This window comes from Anomalospiza imberbis, chromosome 2, assembly GCF_031753505.1.
Source record: "Anomalospiza imberbis isolate Cuckoo-Finch-1a 21T00152 chromosome 2, ASM3175350v1, whole genome shotgun sequence".
In the NCBI taxonomy this organism is placed as follows: Eukaryota; Metazoa; Chordata; class Aves; order Passeriformes; family Viduidae; genus Anomalospiza; species Anomalospiza imberbis.
The window spans coordinates 27,364,995-27,388,949 of NC_089682.1; the positions used below are offsets into that span (position 1 = coordinate 27,364,995).

General features: G+C 42.9%; 1 protein-coding gene and 1 long non-coding RNA gene across 4 annotated transcripts in view; one reads left to right on the forward strand and one right to left on the reverse strand.

Moving 5' to 3' along the window:
• Window positions 1–23,955, forward strand: part of EDAR (ectodysplasin A receptor) — a 73,488-nt gene that overhangs the window by 32,921 nt on the left and 16,612 nt on the right. For all 3 annotated transcript variants that reach the window (XM_068180258.1, XM_068180260.1, XM_068180259.1), the window contains exons 2-5: window positions 13,499–13,567; window positions 14,267–14,389; window positions 15,466–15,647; window positions 20,532–20,617. In XM_068180258.1, coding sequence (XP_068036359.1) covers window positions 13,517–13,567; window positions 14,267–14,389; window positions 15,466–15,647; window positions 20,532–20,617 — 442 coding nt within the window. In that variant the 5' untranslated portion in view covers window positions 13,499–13,516. The remainder of the gene's footprint in view (window positions 1–13,498; window positions 13,568–14,266; window positions 14,390–15,465; window positions 15,648–20,531; window positions 20,618–23,955) is intronic.
• Window positions 2,713–6,074, reverse strand: LOC137468474 (uncharacterized). Its single transcript, XR_010995961.1, has 2 exons — window positions 5,996–6,074; window positions 2,713–3,365 (listed from the first exon to the last, which is right to left on the reverse strand). It is a non-coding gene; the product is annotated as an uncharacterized lncRNA (long non-coding RNA).

The window sequence follows — 23,955 nt, forward strand, 5'->3', positions numbered from 1 at the left end:
TGTTCAAATATACCCAAAGGGGAACAAGAACAGTGACTGGGATTAGTGCAAGCCATCCAACACAGGTACAGTCCTGGTGCTGGTATCAGAATCTTTAAGGGTGGAAAATACCTCTAAAAACACTAAGCCCCACTATTAGCCCAGCACTGCCAAGTCCACCACTAAACCATGTCCCCAACTGCCATATCCACATGATTTTTTAACACTTCAAGGGATGGTGACTTCCCTGGACAGCCTGTTCCAATGCTTGACCACCCATTCAGTGAATACATTTTTCATAATATAAAATCTAAACTTCCCTGGGTGCAACTTGAGACCATTTGTTCTTCTGTTGCTTATCACTTGGGAGAAGATGCAGACCACCAAATGGCTACAGGCTCCTTTCAGGTGGTTGTAGAGTGATAAGGTCCCTTCTGAGCCTCCTTTTCTCTGGGCTAAACACTCTCAGCTCCCTCAGCTGCTCCTCATCAGGCTTGGGCTCCAGATCATTGCCCATTTGCCAGCTTCGTTGCCCTTCTTTGGACACACTTCAGCACCTCAATGTGTATGTTACATTTCTCTACCATCTGAAACACAACGCAGGAAAGCACCCATCTCCCCTCAGCTGTGCAACTGCAAAACCATTATGAGGAACCCAGTGAGAGCACATTAAGACCCTAGTGAGAGGGTGATTGAGTTACAGAATGTACGTGTTCTGTACAGGGACATGTCCTGGGCAGTCCCAGTCCGCCTGCCAGCTCAGGCTCCTCTGAGCTAACCGGTTCCTCCACGTGCACTGCTCAGGGTGAGGGCTTCGCTCAGAAAGGCAGGACCTGCCTAAGTGCCTTCTTTCCTGCCATGTAATTCCTGTGTTTCACCTATGGTAGCTGCTCTCTGTATATGTATCCCTCAATTTCCAGCCCCTGGGTTCAGGCCAGAATACCTACATGTCTTCCTTCAGGCTGGTGTGTAACTAAGTCTTGTCCTACTGACTAATTCATCGCTCTAATTCTTGTCACCATCCCTAGGCACTTGGCACAGCACAGCGGAGCTCTGCCAGGGAAATGTGAGCGGGTCTGTCTGTGCTGCCATGGGGCAGACATCCCAGCTTTCTGTTAAGCTGTCTTTTCCCATGCCTGCAAGTGAGAGCTTGAGCCTCATCACAAAGCTGGTTTAAGGCTCATCCTCTTCCACTCCTCAGCATAGGATGGTTCCAGTTCTGCTTTGTGAAGCCTCGGCAACCCACTCCATTCCACCAAGCTGTGATTGCTTCCAAGCCTGGAGGCCCTATGCACTCTGATTACCTCCAGACCTGGAGGCCCCATTCCATTTTCTGGAGTCATGTAACCCAAACTCCACCAGGCAACTATGGAGCAGCCAGCAGGCAGGACCCCACAAAGGGCCACTGCAGCCTCTGCTTGGCTCTGCTACCTCCCAGTTATGTCACATTTCCCATTCCTGTTTCTATCCTTGGTGCCTTCTCTCCAGAGCAGGCTCCTGGTCTGGACAACAGCACTCCATGCCTAGACTTTTGCCCTGGTTTCTACTTCTGCCCAGCTTCATCCCTCCTCCCCAGCTGCCCTCCAGTCTTCATTTCTCTTCTAACCAGAGAGAGTGCAGAGCACCGTCCCACCCAAACCCTGGTATAGAGGTGTGGCAGCACCCTCTGGGGTTTAACTCCTAGGCAGAGCTCAGAATAATTAAGGGGCCAGATGGGTTCCTCCTACAGCTTGGCGGCCCTGGGAGAGCTGGGGTGTGCATACATTACCCCTGCAATCCTGCACATGGCGTTCTGACACCACACAGCTCCTGGTTTCATGCCGTTCCAGGCAGCCTTTGATGGATACAGGTTTGCAGCATGCAGACAGGACCTTTGCCATGTCAAAATGCCTGCAGCAGCAACCACCCATGTTGGCAGGCTATTAGATTTCTATGGAATTTTGACGAGTCTCCAGATGAAGATCAAACCATCTCAAATCTCCTGAGGGGCTAAGAATTAAAAAAAAAAAAAAAAAAATCCCACACCAAACTGATTTCACATTTCAGGATTCCCTGCAGCTTTGTAGCTAATTTAGAATCTGTTGATCCTGGTGCCAATAAATAGCTTAAACTATCTCTGTACTCAGACTTGGTTTGATCCTCAGGTTAGCATTGGTTGTGTAGTTAGCAATTAGATCTAACAGTACACATAGGAGAGCTATTCGTGCATATTTGTTCTATTAAGTAGAATGTCTCACGGTAGCTAAACATTTCTCTGGAAATCTTGCTTTCTCAGAAGCAGAGAAAGCTTGAAATCTTGCTTTCTCAGAAGCAGGTGAGTGCATTATTAATATATGTGCTAATGCACTGCCCCCCAGTGGAGCTGGAATCCTGTTCAGGAGATTGAGCTTTGCCAACCTTCACTTGTGAAATGTGTAAAGAGAACACTTATGGGACATATGGTAAATCAAAACATTAAATTAACCATTGGTGGGGCAGTATTAAATCTATTCAAATGTTTTTTTATGGGAAGGATGATTCACATCCGATTTTAAATTTGCAGTACAATTAGTGCTGTCCCTGTATTTCTCCTTTCTCAGCAAGCACTGCAGTTAGAGGGAACAGACGGTATTCAGCTGTTTGTGGGTGATGCTTCACATTCCCAAGATTCTAAGAGAAGCTATAGGAAGTTCTCATTTTTAGAGAGCAGCCAAGTCTAAAAAGTCTTAAGGCCGATGAGGTATTACACATAACTATTAAAGCAGCTGTCAGGACCTGTATTTATTCAAAACAACATTCCTCATGATCTGGTAGGAAAATGTGTCACTTTCTGGTAGGTAACAGAAAAGATTATATTTATTTGATCATACTGGATGTTTCTGGAAATAACTTTACATACTCCCGCTGGCTCCTTTTCTTCCATACATCTTAGAACTGTCATTGCTTCACAGAGGTCCCTTTCCTATCCTCATTTAGTTTTTCCTACAGCAACACAGAATATTATAAAACCTGAGATAAGGTTCACAATTACAGCCAGACTTATGACATGTCCAAAGACTTTTATCAAAAAGCAGCTTTACATAGCTATAAATTTTTAACCATGCCACTAAACATCTAGATGATAAAAATCAAGATCATGACACTCATAGTCTTTAAGACTATGACACTCGCTTTGTGTCGATTATTCTCTGGTGCCATCCTCTTCATTTTTTCCACAGTGCTCTGCCATATTTCCATCACATCACCTCTGTGTCAGGACAGGGTAGTGCTTCTGAAACTGCATCTCCATGTTTTCTTGTGCCCATGTCACTGGAATGGGATGAGGCAGTAGATGTGCTTATGAGTGATAAAAATATCTTCTCAGCAGCTTAGTTGGGTTGTAGCACCATAAAAGGCATCTGAATCAACTAAATGAACAATTAATGGAGTGGGGAGAAGAAGAAATATAGAGCTGATTTGAAATACAGTATATTTGAAGAGAATATCTAGGCTGGGGCTAGCAATAGCCAAGCCAGAGGCAGTCAGCAGCTCTCCCCAGGTGGCTGGGGAAGGGAGGCACAGACACCTGGTAGTGCACAGAGGAAAATCTCACCTGGCACAGTGCTAGCAGCAGGAATATGGCTTCCTTTCTGCAGATATATTTTCTGAACACCACATAAGGCTTGCCTTCCAGGTCATTAGTTTGCCAGCCTGAACTCCCCACTTCTCCTGTGCATTCTGGAGTGCTTGCTGTCAGGTCAGCAGGTGGCAAAGCTTGGCCTTCATATATTGCAGAGTGGCCTGCAGCGTGTGCAATGGTTTCCAGTTATCTCAGTTCCCAGGCCACAGGTATCAAGGCTGAGGCACCAGTGGGACCCATGGAAGGCAGACCCACACCTGCCCTGACAGGAGGCTTGCTCAGCTACCTGCAGCAAGCAGCCCCTGCACACTACTGACTTCCTCTGGACACTACTGACCTGCTCTTTCAAGATGGGTGCTCATAGCCTATTCCCTCTCCTGCAAAATCACAGTAGAGACATTGCACAAATTAAATATACAATATGTCCTTGGTAGGTGGTCCTTGGCTCCTAAGTTCCTCTTGATAGGAAGCTTTAATTCCTAATAAAGAGGGTACCATAGAATCCTTGGCCTTTGATAAAATATTTGACACTCATATGCATAAAGAGCATGAGACAGGTCCTAGAGGTCCCATCAAAAGAGCAATCACTGAATTGAAGACTCCTGCCTGGTCTCTCAAAACCAGTCCTATTTAAGTCAGTGTATTGGGCTGCAAGCTGCAATGGCAAGTGGCTGAGTGTGCCATATTGGAAAGCAATAGCTGTTCCCAAACACGCAGTCACAAGGCTGCTGCTTCACAGGAAAGAGGTCAAGTGGTTACTTCCACAAGCTGACACTTTGTGTGGCAAGGAAGTGGTGTCTCAAAGTTTTCCTGAGTTGTGTGTTGGTGGTGTTGGGAGAATAGGCACAGAAGGATAGCTAATGTCTTTTATTAGACCAACTGACAGAAAAAAAATAAACATTTCAAGCCTAGTTCGTTCATCAGGTCCAGAAAGCACCAGTAAAATCCATGCTAACTGCAACACAGAAGCAAGAATTCTTGAATCAATCTTGTTATGCTAATGAATCCCTCCACATGAGAGAAAAAGGTGGTTAACACCTGAGGAGCATGGGGGGGTGTTACCTGGGAACAAAGTGACAGGCTGTAAGCTCCTGCAGAGAGGAGAAAAAAGGAGAAGGGGAGGAGAAAACAAAAAAAATAAAAGTCATTAGCACCTGTGTTGTATTTTTAAATATATTATTACATTTCTGGTATTTTGTAATTAACCCAAGTTAATTGTGAGCTCTTGGTTTGCCTATTTCAGCCCAGAGGATAACCAGTTTTTAAAGCTAGCTTGCTACCTTGAAAGGCTCAGCTTGACATAGCCTACTAATGGGTTTATCAGATAAGGTACCACTAGGCTTAATGCACTCCTTAATTAGGAATGTAAACACCTTCATTAAAAAAGAAATGAGGGCCTCAGAGAAATTATGAAGAGATTTTATGATTATCAACTCAAAAGAGAAAGTATTCCAACAGAGAAACCCATTTATCCCTCCTTCTCTAGGAGCAAAGGCAACGTACTTTGTAATTACAACCCTACTAAGAATGTTGACCATAGAGATGCCACTGCACTAGGATGTTCCTGGAGTTTTGGGACATGCTGGCTGAACAGAGATGTGAAGGACAGTCGGCCTCTCTGAAGGCATGTGTGTATAAATAGATGTGTTTGTGTACACACGCATGCCTGTAAACACGCGATTCCCGTAGGCATGTCCGTGTGATGGGCTGCAACTTCAGCTCTTCTTAGCCAAGGTGGTGGTTGTTCCCTCTCCTGCCTCTACATGTGCTGGTTGGCATAAATAGCCTCAGCAGGCTGTAGCTCGCCAGTACCCACAGATACGGGGGATTTGGTTGCTTAGGCGTGTTCCTCTGCCCAGCACAGGGACTGGGAGCTGTGTTTTTGCTTCTGTGCCCCTTCCCCTCACTGGAGCCCCAGGGGGAGCCATGCCCGTAAGATGGGTGGGTGGATGGGGCACATGGGGGGCTGCTCCCATGGACCATGCCCCAACCCCCTGCTAGGGGCCCCGGGGCCCGCAAGCCCTGGCTGGTGCTCCAGGCCCTGAGCCGTGCCCTGCAGCCGCCTCTCCCCTTGGGCACCCCGGCACGGCGCCTGCTCGCTGTGTGGCCCCTGTTCCCAGCAGAGAGCTTCCCCTCCCTCTGCTCCCTCTCCCTGCTCTTCCCAACAATGGTGGCCTGGGCAGCTTGGATGCAGTTTTGAATTTAAATGCAGCCAGCCTTTAGTTTACAAAAATAAGAAGTCCCCTTCAAACACAGTTATGTAAAAAGTAGGATAATAAAAAACTTAATGTTTGTTGGCAGCATATGTATCCCTTTGTCTGTAAGACAGAGGCCCATTGACAAACAAGACGCTTTTCTGGGACTCTAATATCAAGTACCAAAATATACATGGCCACAACATAATACTGCCTCCATTACCTTTGTCAAACAGTGAAACTGCTGCAGCATTGTTCAATGCACTTGTACAACGAAGGAGAATTCATGGCCAGGACCCTCCTGATAACATCCGGCCCCATGCAGTACCTTCAGGGGCACCACCATGCTCTCTTGTATCTCCTTCCCACTGCACCCCAGCTGCTATTCTCTGTGCCTGTCAGATGCAGTAATTCAGATGTTTTCATGTAAACCATGGAAAAACTAGAACTGTGTGTTGATCTCTCGAACAATATTTGGCTTTTAGTTAAGTAATGCAAATGCACCGTAGAGCTAAGAACAGAAATTATTTGTTGAATGGTCACCATGGGACTTTTTTCCTATTTACAATTTCAATAAATTCTGTCAATGGTCACTGCAGGATTTCACCTCAATTCCTTTGTGTAAAGTATTTCTAAATTTCAACCATTATTATATTTAAATGATAATACAGTAATAAATATAATAATCAACCATTATTGTATTTAAAGAATGACAGTGTCTACACCATGCTAAAAATCATCTGCTTCCCAAATATTATGATCTTTGAAGGTAATCAGCAGCTCCCAGGAACAGACCCTGAGAAATGGAAGCAAAGTATGAGCTCAAATCCTTATTGGTCCTAATAATGACAAACAAGATTCAGACTGTTCTTATTATGTTATTTGTCATCTAGAAGAGTAAAGCACAACAAAAAGGAAAAAGTGTTAGAAGAGCACCATCATTGCTTTGGTAGTTTGTACTTTTCTAATAAGCTTTTTATTTTCTGCTTCAAATAGAAAGCAATACTTGTCTCAGGAGAGCTTCTGAATCTAAATTGTTTCTGTATCAGCAGTTTTACCTTGCCCCTTGAAGCAAAATTCCAGAAACAAGTTTCCTGTCCCTTGGATAGCAGTAGATGGGGAAACTTCTTAAGAAATGGTGATGGAGAGAGCACTGAGCAGATGTGGCACTGATACAATCCATCAGACAGTGAATGACTGTGCTGCTGCTCATTAATTTTCGTCTTAGAAGTATTAGGCTGGGAAGTCTAGCATGTTCACTTGCAATTTTTCATGGTGATGTAAGATTCACCTTCCCACTCTTTCCATGGAAAACTCAGATGCCCTCTGGCAGCTCTGAGCTGGCAGCAGGGTGAGCTCACCTGGGCGGTGGAGCAGGAGATCTGCTGGGGAGGATGGGGTGCAGCCCTAATGTGCCCCCAGCACCACCACTGTTGCCAATGCTTCTCAAAAGAAAAGCCCAAGCCCTCTGAAAACAGATACCTAAGCAAGGAAACCAGTAGGAATAATATGACTGTTGTAGCACTTTCTGGAAGACATTAGTAGGAGCTGAAAATAATCAGAAAGCCTTCATGGAAATCACCTTAGAAAAACAAGCAGAGGTGGAAAGCAAGCCTGTACCACTGAGGAGAATCCTTCTGGGGACTGGCCAAAACATTATAAATTTTTTCCCTATTTTATATATATGTGTGTGTGTGTGTGTGTGTGTATGTGTGCATATATATATATATATATATATATATGTCAGAAATATAAAGTTTCTGGGTGTTTTTTATAATTTTTAAAATTTATTTATGGTAAAACACCAATAGGAAAGCAAAAGAGCCTATGTAACCTCTCCTAAGATCAGGGCAGCCTTTTGACTGGGAGAGATGTAAACCCCTGCTAACATTTTTGCCCTAATATTTTCTTATATGTATAAAGAAAATATTGTTGAATGGTCACCATGGGACTTTTATTCTAATTACAATTTCAATAAATTCTGTCACTAACTGCAGTAGCCTCCATGGCAGGAGGTCATGAGTGCCTTTCCCCTTCAGTATCACCTCCCCACCAAAACACCAGTCTGTCTAGCATGAACATCACTGATGAGGATATGTTGTGGTAGCAGGTTGTGATATTAATTAATTACCATTTTCTCGCCCAAAAAAATCCATCCTACGCTCACTCCCCTCTCACATCCCCAAGTGGCTTGGAGCAGAACAGAGAGGAGTTGCCTGTGACCCATGTGCTCTGAGTGGACTTTGGAGTGGGAATGGAGACCACAGTGGTTCTCCAGCAGTCCCAGCCTGGCAGGGTTAGGTTTTGGAGGGATGCTGCTGGCAGGTAAAACAAATGTCAGCCCAGGGAAGAGGCTGAATCAGGGCCATGCCAGCAGCAAGGGGGCTGGGGCACAGCTGGCTCGGTACCAGCCAACAGTGTGTGCACTATGGGAAACCCCAGCGTCGTCTCTGACCTTGCTAATGCCCCCTTTCTGCAGAAATGTGTGTCAGTCGTGCAAAGTGTGTTAGAAAAGTATTGTAAATGCAGGTGAACCCGGTGGGAAGAAATGATGATGTCTGACTCCAGTTCAGAAGGCTGAATGATTTCTTTGTTATAACTATACTAAAATACATTAATATACTATTTAAAGGAGATACTAAAACTACAAACCTACTTGTTCTAACTACCATATCTGACTCACAACTCAAGACCCTCTCGTGAGAGTCCAGACACAGGTGGACCTGATTGGCCATCAGGCTCAAACAATCCTCACCAGAATCCAATCAAGCAATCACCCCAGGTAAACAATTCTCCAAACACATTCCACATGAGAAAAACAAGGAGCAGAAATAGAAATTGTTTTCTCTTTCATTCCTCTGTGCTGCTCTATGAAAAATCCTGAAAGAAAAAAGATTGTCCCTGCGACAGAAAAGCCTTTCCTTCTTTTCTGCTTTTTGCTTTTTCCCTGCATGGTAGCCTCTTTTTCCCCCTAAGAATGTTTCATAAAGTTGATGGGCCACCTACCTGAGAGCTGACACATGTCTTTATGTAAGGTGAAAAAACAGGCTCAAATATCAACTTCCAGACATAGTTTCCAAATAAGCAACTCTGTAGGAGATGGATGGCTTTTCATAAGGTTTGATTGTCCCCAGGTCCTCAGCATACAGTGCCCCCATTAACAGATTAAAGAATCTTTTGTCTCCTCTTGTCAATACTGTTCCTACTGGAAAAAGTATTGTTTCTGTGCCTGATTAATCAATTGTTTTTCTAACAGGGTTGCCAGATCACAGGGCAATTAAAGTTTTATGTGTAGCTTGGGCTGTTCTCACTGCCTTTTGATGTTTCAGGTAAGAAGGGAGAATAGAGTTGTATCATTTTAGCACTTTTTACATCTCTCTGAAGAATTTCTTAAGGTGTTTGCAAGGTCAAAGTGATAAAGAAACAGTGGGAAACAGTATCATTGGTGGTGTCCTACGAATGTAATAATGTTCTGTACAATTATTTTTAAGAACAATGCAAACTGTAATTCAGGCTGCAAAACAGTTTTCTTCCATCATCTCTGTGTTTCCATTTACTTTTAACTCACTGAGTTTATTCTTTCCCTGAGCATGCAGTGCCATCATTGTCATTCAGTGATGGGCTTCCCTTCTGAAAGCAAAACTCAGACTGCATCTTTTTTCAGAAGTCTGGAGCCAGACTGAACTCTGCTGCTGAACTCTGAAGCCTGTGAGACCCTGCAGTGAGGATTATATGCTTATCTCAGTTAAGAAGGATTTAGCATCATCGGGAGCATACAGAGATTATCTACTGAGCTCATGCAAAAAACTGTGATAATCTGTGGAAGAGGTGGTTTGTAAGGTTCTTCCCATAAACCCTGGGAACTCAGGGCAAGTGCTGGGTTTGCTGGTGGCCCTGTGAAGGACATGTAATGTGCCCACCTTTATTTATATGAAAGCCTTTTTCTCGCATTCTGCTGTTGTTAGCTGGGATCTTGGATGTGGATTGATGATTGATACCAATTTGCCAACTACTTAGGGATTACATTCCTAGCCACAGACCTGATAACCAAACTGCTGCTTAGGAAACCCCAGAAAAGAAATGTGTATAGGCCTATCGAAATTGGCAAAGTTTTTTGAGACAGTGGTTGTGCCTCTCCCTCTCACAAGGCTGTTTTCTGTCGTTGAAGCATACCTATGTCAATGATGAAACTACGGGAATACAGACATATGAAAAAGTCCCCATCTGTCTACATGAGAAACATTTCTGTGTTTCAATCCATGTGTTTTCTTTCCTCAATTTTAAACTGTATTTTAAAAACCAGAAAAGTCTATGATAGGAAATTATTTTTCAACTGTATTACTTACTGAAGCCAGAGAATTAGAAGAACATGTAAGGTCATCCATTGAAAGCTGTGAGATTTAGCTTAGTCCACCAGCTATGGTAACCTCATTGTTTGCACATTTCATATATTTACTCTGATTATAATCATGGATGCTGTAAATAAATCATATCAGTGATACCTAATAATCTAAGTGAATTATCAAATTTGAAGGCTAACTACAATGAATGATACTTTTTCTTGTTTAGACAGCATGAACTAAACACTTTCTACCTGGTGGTTTACTTATTTAATTAATTATTTACTTATTTATTTATACCTACCAGTTCTTGTTAGGAAACCACAAGGACTGTATGGAAGGATTTTTGGTCTGAGAAGAGAAATATTTGAGTAATAGGGTCCCAGTCATCTCTTTTTTCTGTTCCCCAATTTTCTACCTTGCATCTACAGGAAAGTAGCTGAGACAGGGAGTCTCTAGTCTCTAGAATTTCTTGCTGTGGTTGCCACTGGGAAAATAGTCTTCCTGTCATCTTACATGTATATTCTTACCAGCTATTAATGAATATGTCCAAAAGACAAATATATCTGTAATTAGCAACCCCCGCTAGTCATGATGAGACTTGCTGTGTGTTGCACACCTGATCCACAAAGACACCATCTAGGTTTTACACCTCCTCTCTGGAGACACCCACACGTCCCAAACAAAAACACAAATCAGGATCTCTACAGGGCTTGGCAGACAAGCAGACGGAGATCCTGAATACCTTAGGAGCAATACCAGAGTCCCAGCAAAAAATACACCTCCAGCTCCTTCCTGCTTACTGCTTCATTCCAGCCCACAGGAGAAAGTGATTTGCTTCAGCAGAAGGAAAATAATTTATTAAGAACTAATTTATTTTAATGGTTAGGGGCCATAATGGTTAGGGGTCACTCTTTTTTCTGCTTCTTAGCAGAAGCTGGCTGGTTGAACATGTCTTCATAGGTGCCAGCTAGAAACAAAAGTGGTCTTGGCACTAGAAGACCCCTTGTTGTGTGGATGGGATTAATGAGTGACAGCATGGTGCAGATATAACTTACCATGCCTGAAAACTGACAGCAAGCCCAGGAGCAGCCTGGCATATCTTGGCAGATACCTCCAGGTATCTCCCCAGCTGAATACAGGAGACTACTAACACAGGTAGTGTTAGTACCTGTGGCCCTACTGCCAGAAACTTCCTTCATCTCCCTCCCCCCACTCCCATGTTCGCACCTGCGTTATAAGGGTTTTGAGTTTTAACACCAAAGGAGGAAAACCCCAACCAAACAAACAAATAAAACCAGCAGAAATAACACAGCCAATTTATGGCAGTGTACTTGAATGGGAGTATGAATACCAAAATTTAACTTTTTTGATATTGCAATCTGTGGGAAAAGTCTCCCCTGGAGTTCTAATCTAGCACTTTAAAATGGCTTTTTCCAGTTAAAAGAATTATTTCCCATATGCTTGACATATTGCTGCATAAGATGAAGGAATGCAGGGCGAAAAAAGAGTATGTTTACATACAAAACATACCCCACATGCATATTTATATTAAGAGAGAGAAAAATATTTTATTTATGTATGTATAACTTGACACTTTCAACATTTTATGTAAATAAATGCCAAATGAAGAAGATTGTATGGAACATTAGTGGGCTATACTTCCTCATTTCCATTTTTCAAATCTGGCTATGATTGCATACAAGTACCTCAAAGAGTGAACATCTGGGTGGCTTGAAAGCAACTGAAGCATGGTTTTGCTGTAAGATAGACTTACTGTAAAGTTACAGATTCAACATTTACTGGTGAAATTTTTGGTTCTGAGCAGCCTCAGACCAGATTTAAAATAAATGTGATAATTTAGCTGTATCAGTGGGGCCTTAATAATATTAATATCTAAGGTCTTACAAACTCTTTTATAATTAGGGTGCAGTTTAACATACATATGCATTAACACAATATTCTTGGAACTTTTCCAGGCAACTGTACTGCCACAGACAAAGCCTTCATCCAACTTCATGTTTGACACTTTATACAATGGAATTACTATTTTCCATCTCTTACCTCCTGATTTAGGACGATTTATCTCTGATTCTCTTTTGTTTCTAGGTTTCAAAGTGCAATTTCCTGCACAAACGAATATATTCATGATTCAGGTTGTCCACCCACCTACCCAGTTACCTGTCTCAGCTAGCCCAATTGCTGGAAGGAACATATAAAGCAAGTTCATAGCTTGATGCTGGAGTGATATAATCTTTGCTTAATCTACTTAGTGTTTAAAAATGTAAATGTTAGCAGCTATCTCAAATACTAGAGCACTGCTCTCTTATAAATTGTATGCTTGAATGTGGCACAAAGCAGTAATTGTACTCTTCTGGGAGGCTGAAAGTCTCCCAGCGTCTGAGACATGGAAAATTGAAAGAGTAGTTTACATCTGGTAGGAGCAAAGTGTTGCAACTGTATCTCAAACACTTGCAATTTGGAGCTCTAAAACCCCCAGGGCATGTTATGTGCTGTAACAATATAATTAAATAGGTTGTATCATGCTAAAAAAACCCAATTTGAGCCTCCTTCTCCTGTTTCTTTTTTCACCTTAGAAAGAAATCCAGTACTTGAACAAGGAACATTAACTCTTATTAAAAATTAATCATTTTAAGAAACTAAATAAATTACCATATATGTTTGTAACATTGATTTCAGCCTTTCTTTTTCCCAACTGTTTCAATGGCTTTTTGAATATAAGGTTTGGCTCCTTCTTTGGATTTTACTTCTCAGATCTGCAGTTTGCTTATCAAGAACAAAAAGCAGCTGATGCTTGCTAAAGAAGGGAGAGCAGCTCTGGACTTTCTCAGTGTATCCACAGGAGCTGGCAAGGAAAGTGCAGCCCTGGTGTCCTGACTGCCCACACTGCTTGCCATTGGGTCACTCCCTGGCTCTGCTTTGGCTGCTCCATACGGATCTTTCCCAGACAAACCTGATGTAGTGTGGTCAAGCACTAATTGGTGTGGACATAAGCCAGGCTACATTTCAGTGGTCAAGACTTCATTTACCGCCTTCATTTAGTGGTCAAGACGCAGCCCTCTATTCCTCTATGGGAGGATTCCTCAGCAAGCCTCATCTTTTACAGGTTTTTCTAGGTATGGCAAGAGTGGATCCCCTCCTGCCATTATCTTTTTGAAGAGAGGAAAGAGATGTGCAGTAAGGGGGTGTGGTGTCCGTGTGTGTGCACGACTGCACGTGCACATCTCCCCCTCTCTTTGTTTAGACCTCTGGGCATTGCTCCCATGTAACCTTTGTTCTGCTTATGAGCCCTTCTGTTCGTATTTTGGCAACACACACAAATATTTACTCATGTTCATAAACAACCACGAATTCTATCTTTTCAGGTAAAATATCAAGAGGGCATGGCTCACCTGAGTGAACGTAAATGGACTCACGTGTTCCCTTTCCTGATGGTAGGTATTCTGTGTGTACATGTCTCTGTAGTGTGCAAAGATAAGAGTGTTCTGCTTGGGTTATTCATAACCACCTGTGAATGGTAGCAGACCCACACATGACCTAGGGACTGAACCTCAATGTAGATCATTTTCATTCCATAAAACACCTGAGAATGTGCAGTTTAAACCGTGGCTGCTAGGAAGGAGGGGGAAGAAGGACCCAGGACGGAGCAGAGACAGAAAGTGCTGGAAGAGCACGTTAGCCTGGCTGTGACATGAAGCACAGCCCTATTGTGGTTGAGGCCTGAGGCAGTGCATTATCTCTGGTTGTTATAATTGTCCCTTGCAGTCACATTTATGAAGGCTCATTAGAGCTGGGAGTCATGAGGGTGTGAGCTCAGGCATTTGCTTGTGTGGGAGAACATGGGAGTTAACAGGTCAGGAACTGTGGCCTTCAGTGTTTTAAGGCATGGCAGTGCCAACAAGCATGAATTTCAGTCTCTGAGAAACTCTTGGAAGTACCAGGTTGCTGAAACGTGCATCTGCTTCCATTTAAATAGTGTCACCACTTCTGCTTCTGAGCTTTAGGTGTGTTTCACTCTGCAGTGCTGGCCCTGCTGCCTGTTGAACCACAGCAGATGTGCAAGGGGAGGGGGTGAGGCATGGAGGACGATGGCAGTGGAAGTGACAGTGCTCTGGAATGCTCTCTGGTGACAGGTCTCCCTGGTGTACTCTGCCAGTGCCGAATACTCCAACTGCGGTGAGAACGAGTACTACAACCAGACCACTGGCATGTGCCATGACTGCCCCAAGTGCGAGCCGGGTGAAGAACCTTACATGGTAACACCAGCTTCTTCTGCTGCTGGGGGGAACACATCAAGCACTAAATGCAAAAAACCCAAGTGCTTTGTTGTGTGGAAGTAATGCGTAGGAAAGGAAATGGGAAGGCTGAGGATGCCTAAGCAGGAGCACTCACACCTCCAAGTGTGCCGTGGGAGAGAGGCATCTTGCATGCACGCCAGCAATCCATATCCCAGGAGCAGCCTGTTAAAAGGAATACTGTAAAAATGGAAAGGTAGAAGTTCCATACACAGTCTCTGAGTCTGTTCTCATCTCAGTAGTTATTTAGAGTCTGATGCTGACATTCCAGCACAGAGTGATAAATTGGTCAGTCTGGCTTGCTTGCCCTCACACTGACAAGTTAATTTTGCTCTCCTGCTAAGATATTTCAGCACTAGAGGAACTTGGATGTTTCTGCAATATTTTAAATTATGGTTCCTAAGTAACCATTTGATTTACAGTAGATAATTGTTGCTTATTAAAAAAAAAAAAAAAAGAAATCCTGTTTGGTTTTAATGGGATAAACATCCTATTACAAGCATTTCACACAGTTGGTAGTCCCAGACAAGTATGTTTGAATAACTAGTTCAGTTTAGTTTTATTTAATCTAAATGCAATGTTCAGCTGGGACATGTGAGTTCAGAGGTTACAAAATCTCATCCAAACATTGCCTTTTGGGTTCCCTCTGGGGTCTCCTAGCCTGAAACTGCTGATAGCCCTGCTGCAGCTGTGTTCTCCTGTAGGAGTCTTACCTATTCTTCCATTTTTAGTTCACTTTCTATCCAAGCAGCAGCTGAAATTCACTTCCACAATTTGCTGGACTATGATAGAAGTAGTATGGGGAGCTACTTACAAACAGTATGATTCTCCAGTTCCCCCTTCTCTCTCTCCAGCACACAGTGTGCTGCATCCTCATATCCCTGCACGGTCTTTTTAGGATAAACACTAACAGGCCAAAGGACAGACTCCCTTCCCTTTGTGCTGCAAGGCCAATGGGGCAGGCTGTGAACATTCTCTTTTGCTAGAAGTTGGTGTGCAGCACAAGACTGCTTTTGAGTGACTGTGTGTTGTTGCAGACATGTGGATATGGCACCAAAGATGAGGACTATGGCTGCATCCCCTGCCCTTCTGAGAAGTTTTCCAAAGGAGGTTACCAGATATGCAGACGGCACAAGGACTGCGAGGGTTTTTTCCGAGCCACAGTCATGACACCTGGGGATCAGGAGAATGATGCAGAGTGTGGTCCTTGTCTCCCAGGGTAAGGACTTATCCACAGACCTTTGCTCTACCCAAGGAGAGGTAGAGGAGGTACTGGGTACTCCCTCTACTGGGAGGTACTTTTCAGATGTCAGAACCTCTGACAGCCTCTCCATGTCAAAGCTGACTGTAGGTACAATACTGGTAAATTATGCTTTTTCATCTCTACTAAAACAATACATTTAAATGCTTCAAAAGCATTGGTGAGTTTAATAAACACAGAATCATAAAATAGTTAGGCCTGGAAGGGACCTAAAGAAGATGTTTTTAATCTTACTGAAATCTCACTGTTTGGAACAACTAGAAAACTTTTTCCTCTTACTAGAAATGGAAAGGGAACAAGCACAGCTATGCAGTTCCATTTAAACACTTGAAGAAATCCAGCTTGGCCTCCAGCTGTAGCTTCAGAGGGCCACCTTCTGAGTCCTGCCTCCTACATATGAGCTGCATGACAGCACCTTAAATACCCTTTAGGGTCTATGCTGGCACTACAGCATGTTTAGGGACATAAAATATCTCCTCTCCAGATGTGAACAGCTGGCACATTTGTCAGTAGTTGACAGTATTAGCTAACATAGCTGTTCAGTGAGATTTACCAAGGCATTTTAGTCTCTGGGGTCCTTTCTACACAACAGAATGGAATCTGAGGAGCTGTTAAAGTAGTGTATGTAGTGTTGTTCAGAGTCAAAACAAGTTTCAGGGCTGGCTGAAGGGGCTTAAAATAGGTGCTATTTATTAAGCCCACCTTTGTAATGGTCTTGCACTCATATAATTCTCATTATAATGGTGAGAAAGAAAGTGCTAAATTGGATAGGTATTTCCTTGACAATATTACATCTGAAAGTCTGCAAACTCAAGCATATATATGCACTTTTGATGATTTTTTTTTGGTAGGGTGAGTAAATACTCTAAAATACAACCTCACCTTATATACCTTTTCAGCTTCTGCCACTATTCCTCTCTGGTTTAGAGAGTAATTCCTACTGACATTTGGCTTTTGTGCAGTTTGCAGATGCTGTATAACTCACACTCCTTATAGTACAGGAAGCCCTGTTAAAGAGGCCCTGCAAGCTTCCAGGTTTATTTTATCAGTAAGTCTTTGTGAAATTTTCACAGTTTACAAATAAAATTAAGGACTTGTCTAGCTGTCAGCCAAACAGACTGATGATGTAACTTGAAAAAGCTCCCTCTTGACTTCCCCTCATACATCATAAAGAGCAAGAAACTTAAATAGTGGTCACAGTTGCTGTTTTGCAATTTTTGTCAGGACTAATGAGGTCACCCAGGTGGGAGCAGGGTGCTGGCTGAAAATAATCAGCTTGCACAGCTGGTGCTTGGGGAGAAGTCTCAAAACATCGTGTTTGCACAGGTGTGGCCTGTAGCAGAAACTGGTCTGCCGGAATCTGGCTGTGTGCCGCTCCTCCTGCAACACTCAGGTCCTGGAATTGTTTGGCAAAGCCAGCAGTTAAGGAGAAACACCCTCTCAGCCCAAGCCTGAATAGATGGAATTCTCTAGATAAACTAAATATAAGCTAAAACAAGCTCTGAAGCTGCCCTGACTCCTCATGCTACTTAGAGTCTTCAGAGTTTGCTCCTGTGTGCTGGTGGGTGAAATGCAGAGCCTGTATGTCAGAGCAGAGAGCTGGTGAGTAGCTGATTGTCCTTATTGTCCCCTGTGCCACAGGGACAGCCAGGTACCAGGGTGAGTGGCAGCTGACAGGGTGCTCCCTTGCCTGGGCAATAAACCTCAGACAGCCCCTGAGCAGATGTGAGGGATAAAAACAAGGTTTCCATTTTTAGAGGATTGCTTCCATAACATACTGCTGACCTGCCCAAGGTAACAGCCCACATGCTGCTGTTTGCACTTAAGGACATCTCATCCCTTTGCTATTTTTCACCAGCTCGGTAAAGAAGCTTGAGGAAAAGATGAGCATATGGCACATTCTGCACAAAGGTTTTCAGACAAAATACCACTGAAGGGGCAGCCTTTCCCAGTGGTTACAAGAGGCATCTCCTGTACTTTATCTTAAAATAAGTGATGGATAATTATATATTTTTCCTTCTGTTTTCTTTTTTTTTTCCACTATTACTGATGACCAATTTTAGGGGAGGAGGAGGAGGCCTTTGGTACAAGAGGAGAGGTCATCCACTGCTTCTTTGTGTTCCCTCTCATATAAAATAGAAATAACACTGTCATGCTCACAGGAAGTCTGCAAGACAGGGAAGATTATAAAGGCTTAGTTCCAAAGCTGTGATCCTCAAAACCAAAGTCCAGTTGCCAGTGAACTCTAGAGGTACCTAGACTGAACCTCCTGAGACACTGCAGGCTTTGTGCTCTGCTCCCTGCCCAGAAGCTCTTCCATCATGCCAAATAGACAGGTTAAGAATGTGGAAATTATGTGTGACTCAGACTATTTCCCTCAATGGGGTGATCCATTAGGTGTTCCTGGAGTGAGACTGAGATCACAGCTGACTACAAGGAGCAAGGGTCCCTGTAGCCTGGTTGTCTGTCCTCATTCAGTAGTGGCCATAAGGAGTAAGAACAGGTCAAGTACAATAATTACCCGTATTCCTTATGCTGTCCCAGCACCTATTTTCAGCTTGGGATAAGTCTCCAGTCCCCTTACAAGTTAGAATTGCAATGGGATCATTTTCTTTTTAAATGCAGTCAGAAATGCTTCTTCTGCTGCCATCTCCTCATTTCCTGTGTTTGTCCATGGACACAGCAAATACAGGATCAGTCCTCTGAGAGGTTTTAAGAGAAGGAGTGAATGCTCCTCTGTTTTCGGCATAAAAAGGTTTAGCCAGTGAATTTCTAATGAAACTAAGTCCCACCCTTTTGCTGCTCTGGATAAGGCAGCAAATGCCTCCACCAAGGATACTCCTTGGTGTCTCTCTGCACACTGTTCCCTGCTGAGAACAGCACCCACCCCTCTCCACCTCCTGCCCCAGTCCCAGGCTCCCTGTTATGGTGGGAGGGCAGAACTAAATCTGGGTCCAAGTCCCTGAGTCTGGAATGACACCACCAAGGTTAGCCCGAGATAAGCCAATATGGCGTTAAGCAGGAAAACAAGTCCATTTTTCAGTCTAGCCTCTATTCTTGGATTTTGCCTGTAGCCTCTCCAAACCTGAGCCTGGCAGGTGCCAAGGAAAGAAAGAATAAACATCATAGTGAAAGAGCAATACTCTGAAAATTTATTTTGTCATTAGTGGGTCACTTCTCTGTAGTTGGTGATATAAAGCTATCACATATTTCCAACATTACCTTTAATATCTGGTGCTTTGGAAAGTAACCCGAAACACAAATCTGTTGCCAGCGCTTTGTGGGGGTGAGTCATTATGCTTGCAACTGCAGAGTTTCCTACTCACATGAGTGAATGGTTGCCTACCACAAGTATCCTCTTCAATTTTCCTTACATGTCCTCCACCATTCTGCATTGTGGTGAAAACCAAGAATTCTTCCACCAGCTTGATTTAATTAATTGTCAGAAGGATTGTTTATCTTTCCTAAACCAACACAGCTATTGGACTGTGCATCCTAACGGTCCTGTATTTTTCTTCATAGATTTATATGTATCTTTGGGCTTCCACTCTTTTTTTTTTGTGGTTTGGCAACCTTTCCCTGTGTATTTATTACCTGCTCTACAACCTAAAATTATGTACACCCCATAAGAGAGGAAAGATGAAGTTTTGCTCCTGCGAGAATGGTAGAGTGGCACATGAGGCACAAGAGATATTTGAAGGATGAAGTGAGGGTGAATCTTTTAAAACCAGTAAGAAAGAAATGAGGAACTATGTGTAGTTCCCCTGCTCTCTGAGTTTGCTCCAATCCCTGTCTCCCCTTTGCATGTCTGTGTATTCCATTTCCTGGACCTATATCTCTTATTTGTCATTCATTGTTACACCAACTGATTTTGGACCATTTCAGCAGTGATGTCCTAACAATGCATGCATTTTCCAGAAAAACCCCATACTTCACATGCATAGGCAGGTATATAAGAGCAGAAAACAGATCCCCAGTTGCACAAAATGTTTGTAGTGTTGAGTTCCTGTCTCCGCAGAATAGATTAAGAATTTATTCATCTCTTCATTAAAATATGTAGTGATTTACAAGTGATTTGTAAAGACATATCTGTAACATCAACAGTATGATGTTACATCAACATATGTATGACTCTGATGTAATTACTCATTAGGGTGCATGTGGCTCCAGCTCTTGAGTAGCCAATTACCATATTTCAACACTAACTTTATTAGCAGCCCAGAAGTTCAAATTATGAAAACCTTTCCTTCACACTTTAATTCCACTATCAAGGACTAATTTATAAACAATACATCAAGGAAATGAAAAAAAAAAAAAAAAAAGACAAACCAAACCTGTAAAACCTAATCTGCCTTGCTCTTTGAGGTTGTTTTTTCCCTGTATTTTTTATTATGATCTGGCTCAGATTTGGTTCTAAGATTACAGAGATTATTCTTATGGTGTTTGTGAGTAAAATTAGCTAACCATATCCAACTGGTGGTCTTGCTTGAAAGATTACTGCTTCAAAAAACTGCATTCTCTTACTCTGAAAAATCTTATTTCAGGGCATGCTGTAAACTGCAGCTTGAACTCAGCAGGGAGGCTAATGTTGTTTTAGGCAATGTTACCACTTCTTGTCATGTCTAGATGTTTGATTAATTATATTTTAGGCGGAAAGGAAGAAGAGAAACACAGCGTCTATTCAGCCAATTTGAAAAAAAAAAAAGAATAATCTTTGCCTCAGTTGGCTTATAAAAGTTTTTTTAAATGATTTTATCTCCCTATAATTGGTTGCTGCTGAACCATGTTCAGTCATATCATATTAATTTGCACTGTTTTGCCTCTTCTTGCCTTTCACTGCAGTTACTACATGCTGGAAAACAGACCTCGGAACATCTACGGGATGGTTTGCTACTCGTGCTTACTGGCGCCTCCCAACACCAAGGAATGTAAGTATTCTGATGTTTCTATGCACTTCATCTGGTTTTGACTTAAAATCATCTGGAAGCTCAATGTGAAATCTTTCAGTGATGATAATTATGTTCAAACAATAAACCCAGCTCCAGTTAAGCAATTTCTGCTTCCAACTAGCCTTGCCAGCAAAGGGAGAGAATGCTTATCATTTGAGGAAAAATCAGAATCTTTGATCTAAGGATCTACTATTGCTCATTTGTTCTCCAGTTTTCATCTGTTAAGATAATCCCATGCAGGACTTATTAGGGTTACTTAACCAGTAGCTCCAGGAAATCCCATCTCTCTGTATTTTTTTGTAACTGAGTTTCAGTTCAGCTATAAAGAAAACATGGGACAATTTGTAGATTTGTAATTTGTAGGAGTAAAAGGGCATCACGTTTTTTCATATCCTTTTGCTGCAAAGTGATTCAAGGGTTAACATTGATGTTTTGTGGCCAGCACTGATAAGAGAATTAGTTCAGTAGATTTCATTGACAAAAGGGTCTCTAGTTTGCTAACTGAGGAAATCAAGTGTGAATATGTGTGTGACACCCTAGAGGCACCTTTTCATTTGCATACCATGTATGTGCAATGGCTTATCCATCCTCGTGGCATGGGGAGGAGGGACAGCTCACACCAGCATTGTCCTGCAGAGGCAACCCCCCCAGAAAACTGCTGTCTCCTTTAGGGGGCAAAGAAAATGAAAAAAAAAAAAAAAAGTATAAAGAAAAAAATGAGGCTCTCTCTGAATGACCAAATTACTTTGACACCCCCTTAGAGAACCTGGAGAAGATCAGGACAAAAACTTTCAAACAAAACAACAAAAACCCAAACAAAGAGAAAAAGAGTAGTTCCCCAGCAAAACCTGATGCCTCTAAACCCAAAATCCTGTCCATGTTCTCTTCTTTTAGAAATCTTTTTCATGAAAAGGAGTTGCAATATTTTGTCTGCTTGATTTGAAAGCAGAGGCTGGAACTCCCAGAGCATTTATTTATGTACATAAATAGCAAATGCTTCGTTCAGATGCTGCAGAGCTGTGTATCACTGGTGCTCTGGGAGTCACTTTAAAGGAGGATAGGACATGAACATTTACCACTTTCCTACAGTTTAAGAGCTTGGAGGAGCCAGGGGATGATCACCACCTCACAGAGCTCCTGGTGAGCATAGCAGTCCAGACGGAGGTATCTCCCTGAGCTGACTGCATGCAGTCACCGCTCTGTTGTACAGCTGCTCATCCCACTTGGCTGCAGAAACCCACCCAGCTCTGAGATTGTCTTCTGCCTGAGACAGTGGGAGTGGGTGAAGGGCAGGGTGAGCGTGATTTTGGTGAGATAACATCTGTTTAGGAGGTGAGGTAAGGGTGCTAGGGAGGACCCAAATGCCAGATACAGGAAGAAGGTGCAGAGGTAACTGAAAACACAAGGGTAGGAAGGTCGTGGTTTAACCCCAGCTGACAGTCCAGCCCCAGACAGACAGTCACTTACACCCACCCACACAGGGAAGAAAACCAGAAGGGTAAAAGTGAGATAACGATTGAGATAAAGACAGTTAAATAGGTAAAGGAAAAGCTACACACATGCAGCAATGCGGAACAAGGTATCCATTCTCCACTTTCCACGGGCCGTTCAGTATGCCATGGGGATACTCAGCCATCCCCAGGAAAGCTGAGCTACATCACATGTAATAATGACTTGGGAACACCAGCACCATCACTCTGAATGGGCTCCACTTCCTCTTCTTCCCCAGCTTTATATGCTGAGCATGACACCATATGGTGTGGGATGTCTCTGTGGTCAGTTGGGGTCAGTTGTCCTGGCTGTGTCCCCTCCCAGCTCCTTGTGCACCCAGAGCCCTCTCACTGATGGGGTGGGTGAGAGGCACAAAAGGTGCTGCATAAGCACCGCTCAGCAATATTGAAAATATCTCTGAATTATCAACACCTTTTGGTCACAAATCTAAACCATAGCCCCATACTAGCTGCCATTAATAAAATTAACTGTACCCCAGCCACTGCCAACACAGAGACTCACGTGGGACATGAGGGGAGAAGCAGTTACACCTGGCTGCCCCTTTGGTGGGAGTAGAACCATGCATACTGCTAACCCATAGCTGGAAATTAATCCCTTCCTCAGCTCTGATGGTCTGTCTCAAACACATGCTGAAACAGGTTGTTAGTAATATCTGCCATGGTATAACTTACTGATTTGGGAAGAAACTACCAGATCTTATGGCTTTTACTCACCTAAAAGAAAATAAATCTTTGTCTTTTGTAGGATATCTGGCAGATACAATAGGTAATGTGTTTCTATAAGGAAAGTATGATCAGCACAACTGATCAACTACATGCAATTTTTAGCTTGATAAACACAAGAATAAATATGTATTATCTTTGTGAGGCATTTAGGCAGGTGCATAAGCCAACAAATTCATTGGGTACTAAGATAAAAGAAAACATTAGTCCTAGAAGCACAAAATATTTCCATTTTAATCAAGTCCATGAAGCCAACCATTTGGCTGTGTTCAGCAAGTGTTCAAAAAGCAAGAAAGTGTCTCAAAATCCAAGTCTGAGCTCAGGTGATTTGGTTTATGATATCTAAATCTCTGGACCGCATTTGGAATGGCAGTGCCCCAATTCATAGGCATTAATTTATACTCTAGCTGGAAAATCAGCCTTGCTGCAGGAACACCCTGAAATGGTCCCTCAGATGATCTTTTTCACACATTTCACTGTCATCAGATTATACCAGTCGAAGCAAAGAAGAGGTGACATGTCAGTGTTGCACAACTGTGGAATTTTTTGAGGTTTGCAAATTCCAAACTCATCTAAGTGCTCCGCTTTGAGCACATAACCTTAACAAGAGGATGAGGTTTCTGTCACATGAAGGATAATACCAGCATTTTGGTAGGAATGGTTCCCTTGTGCAGAAAAACCTCTGTTTATTAACTGGCTGTCAGGATGGAGAACCTAGTATGAAAACTCCAAGTGGCCCCAGGAATCTTCTGTTCCTTTGTTGAAACTTCAGAATAGCAGTGAACAGCTTTCAGGAGCCTAAACCCCACACTACAGTGTTGCCTCTCCCCCAGAGTTCCTATTCTTCAAGCTCTCCTGCATACACCACTAGAGGAAGGTGACCCAGCAGGTCACAAGGAAATGAGAATGGAAATTTTTTTTAAAAGAGGAGGCTTGGAGTGACAAGCTCTGAGTTTACAACTCTACACAGAAAAACGAGGGCAGATAAACCCTGTTTCAGGCCTTCATTAGGGCTGAGACAGGATGGGAAAACAGTGGTGTAAACATTCCTTGCTGGGGAAGTGCCTGGACTATGTGTTACAG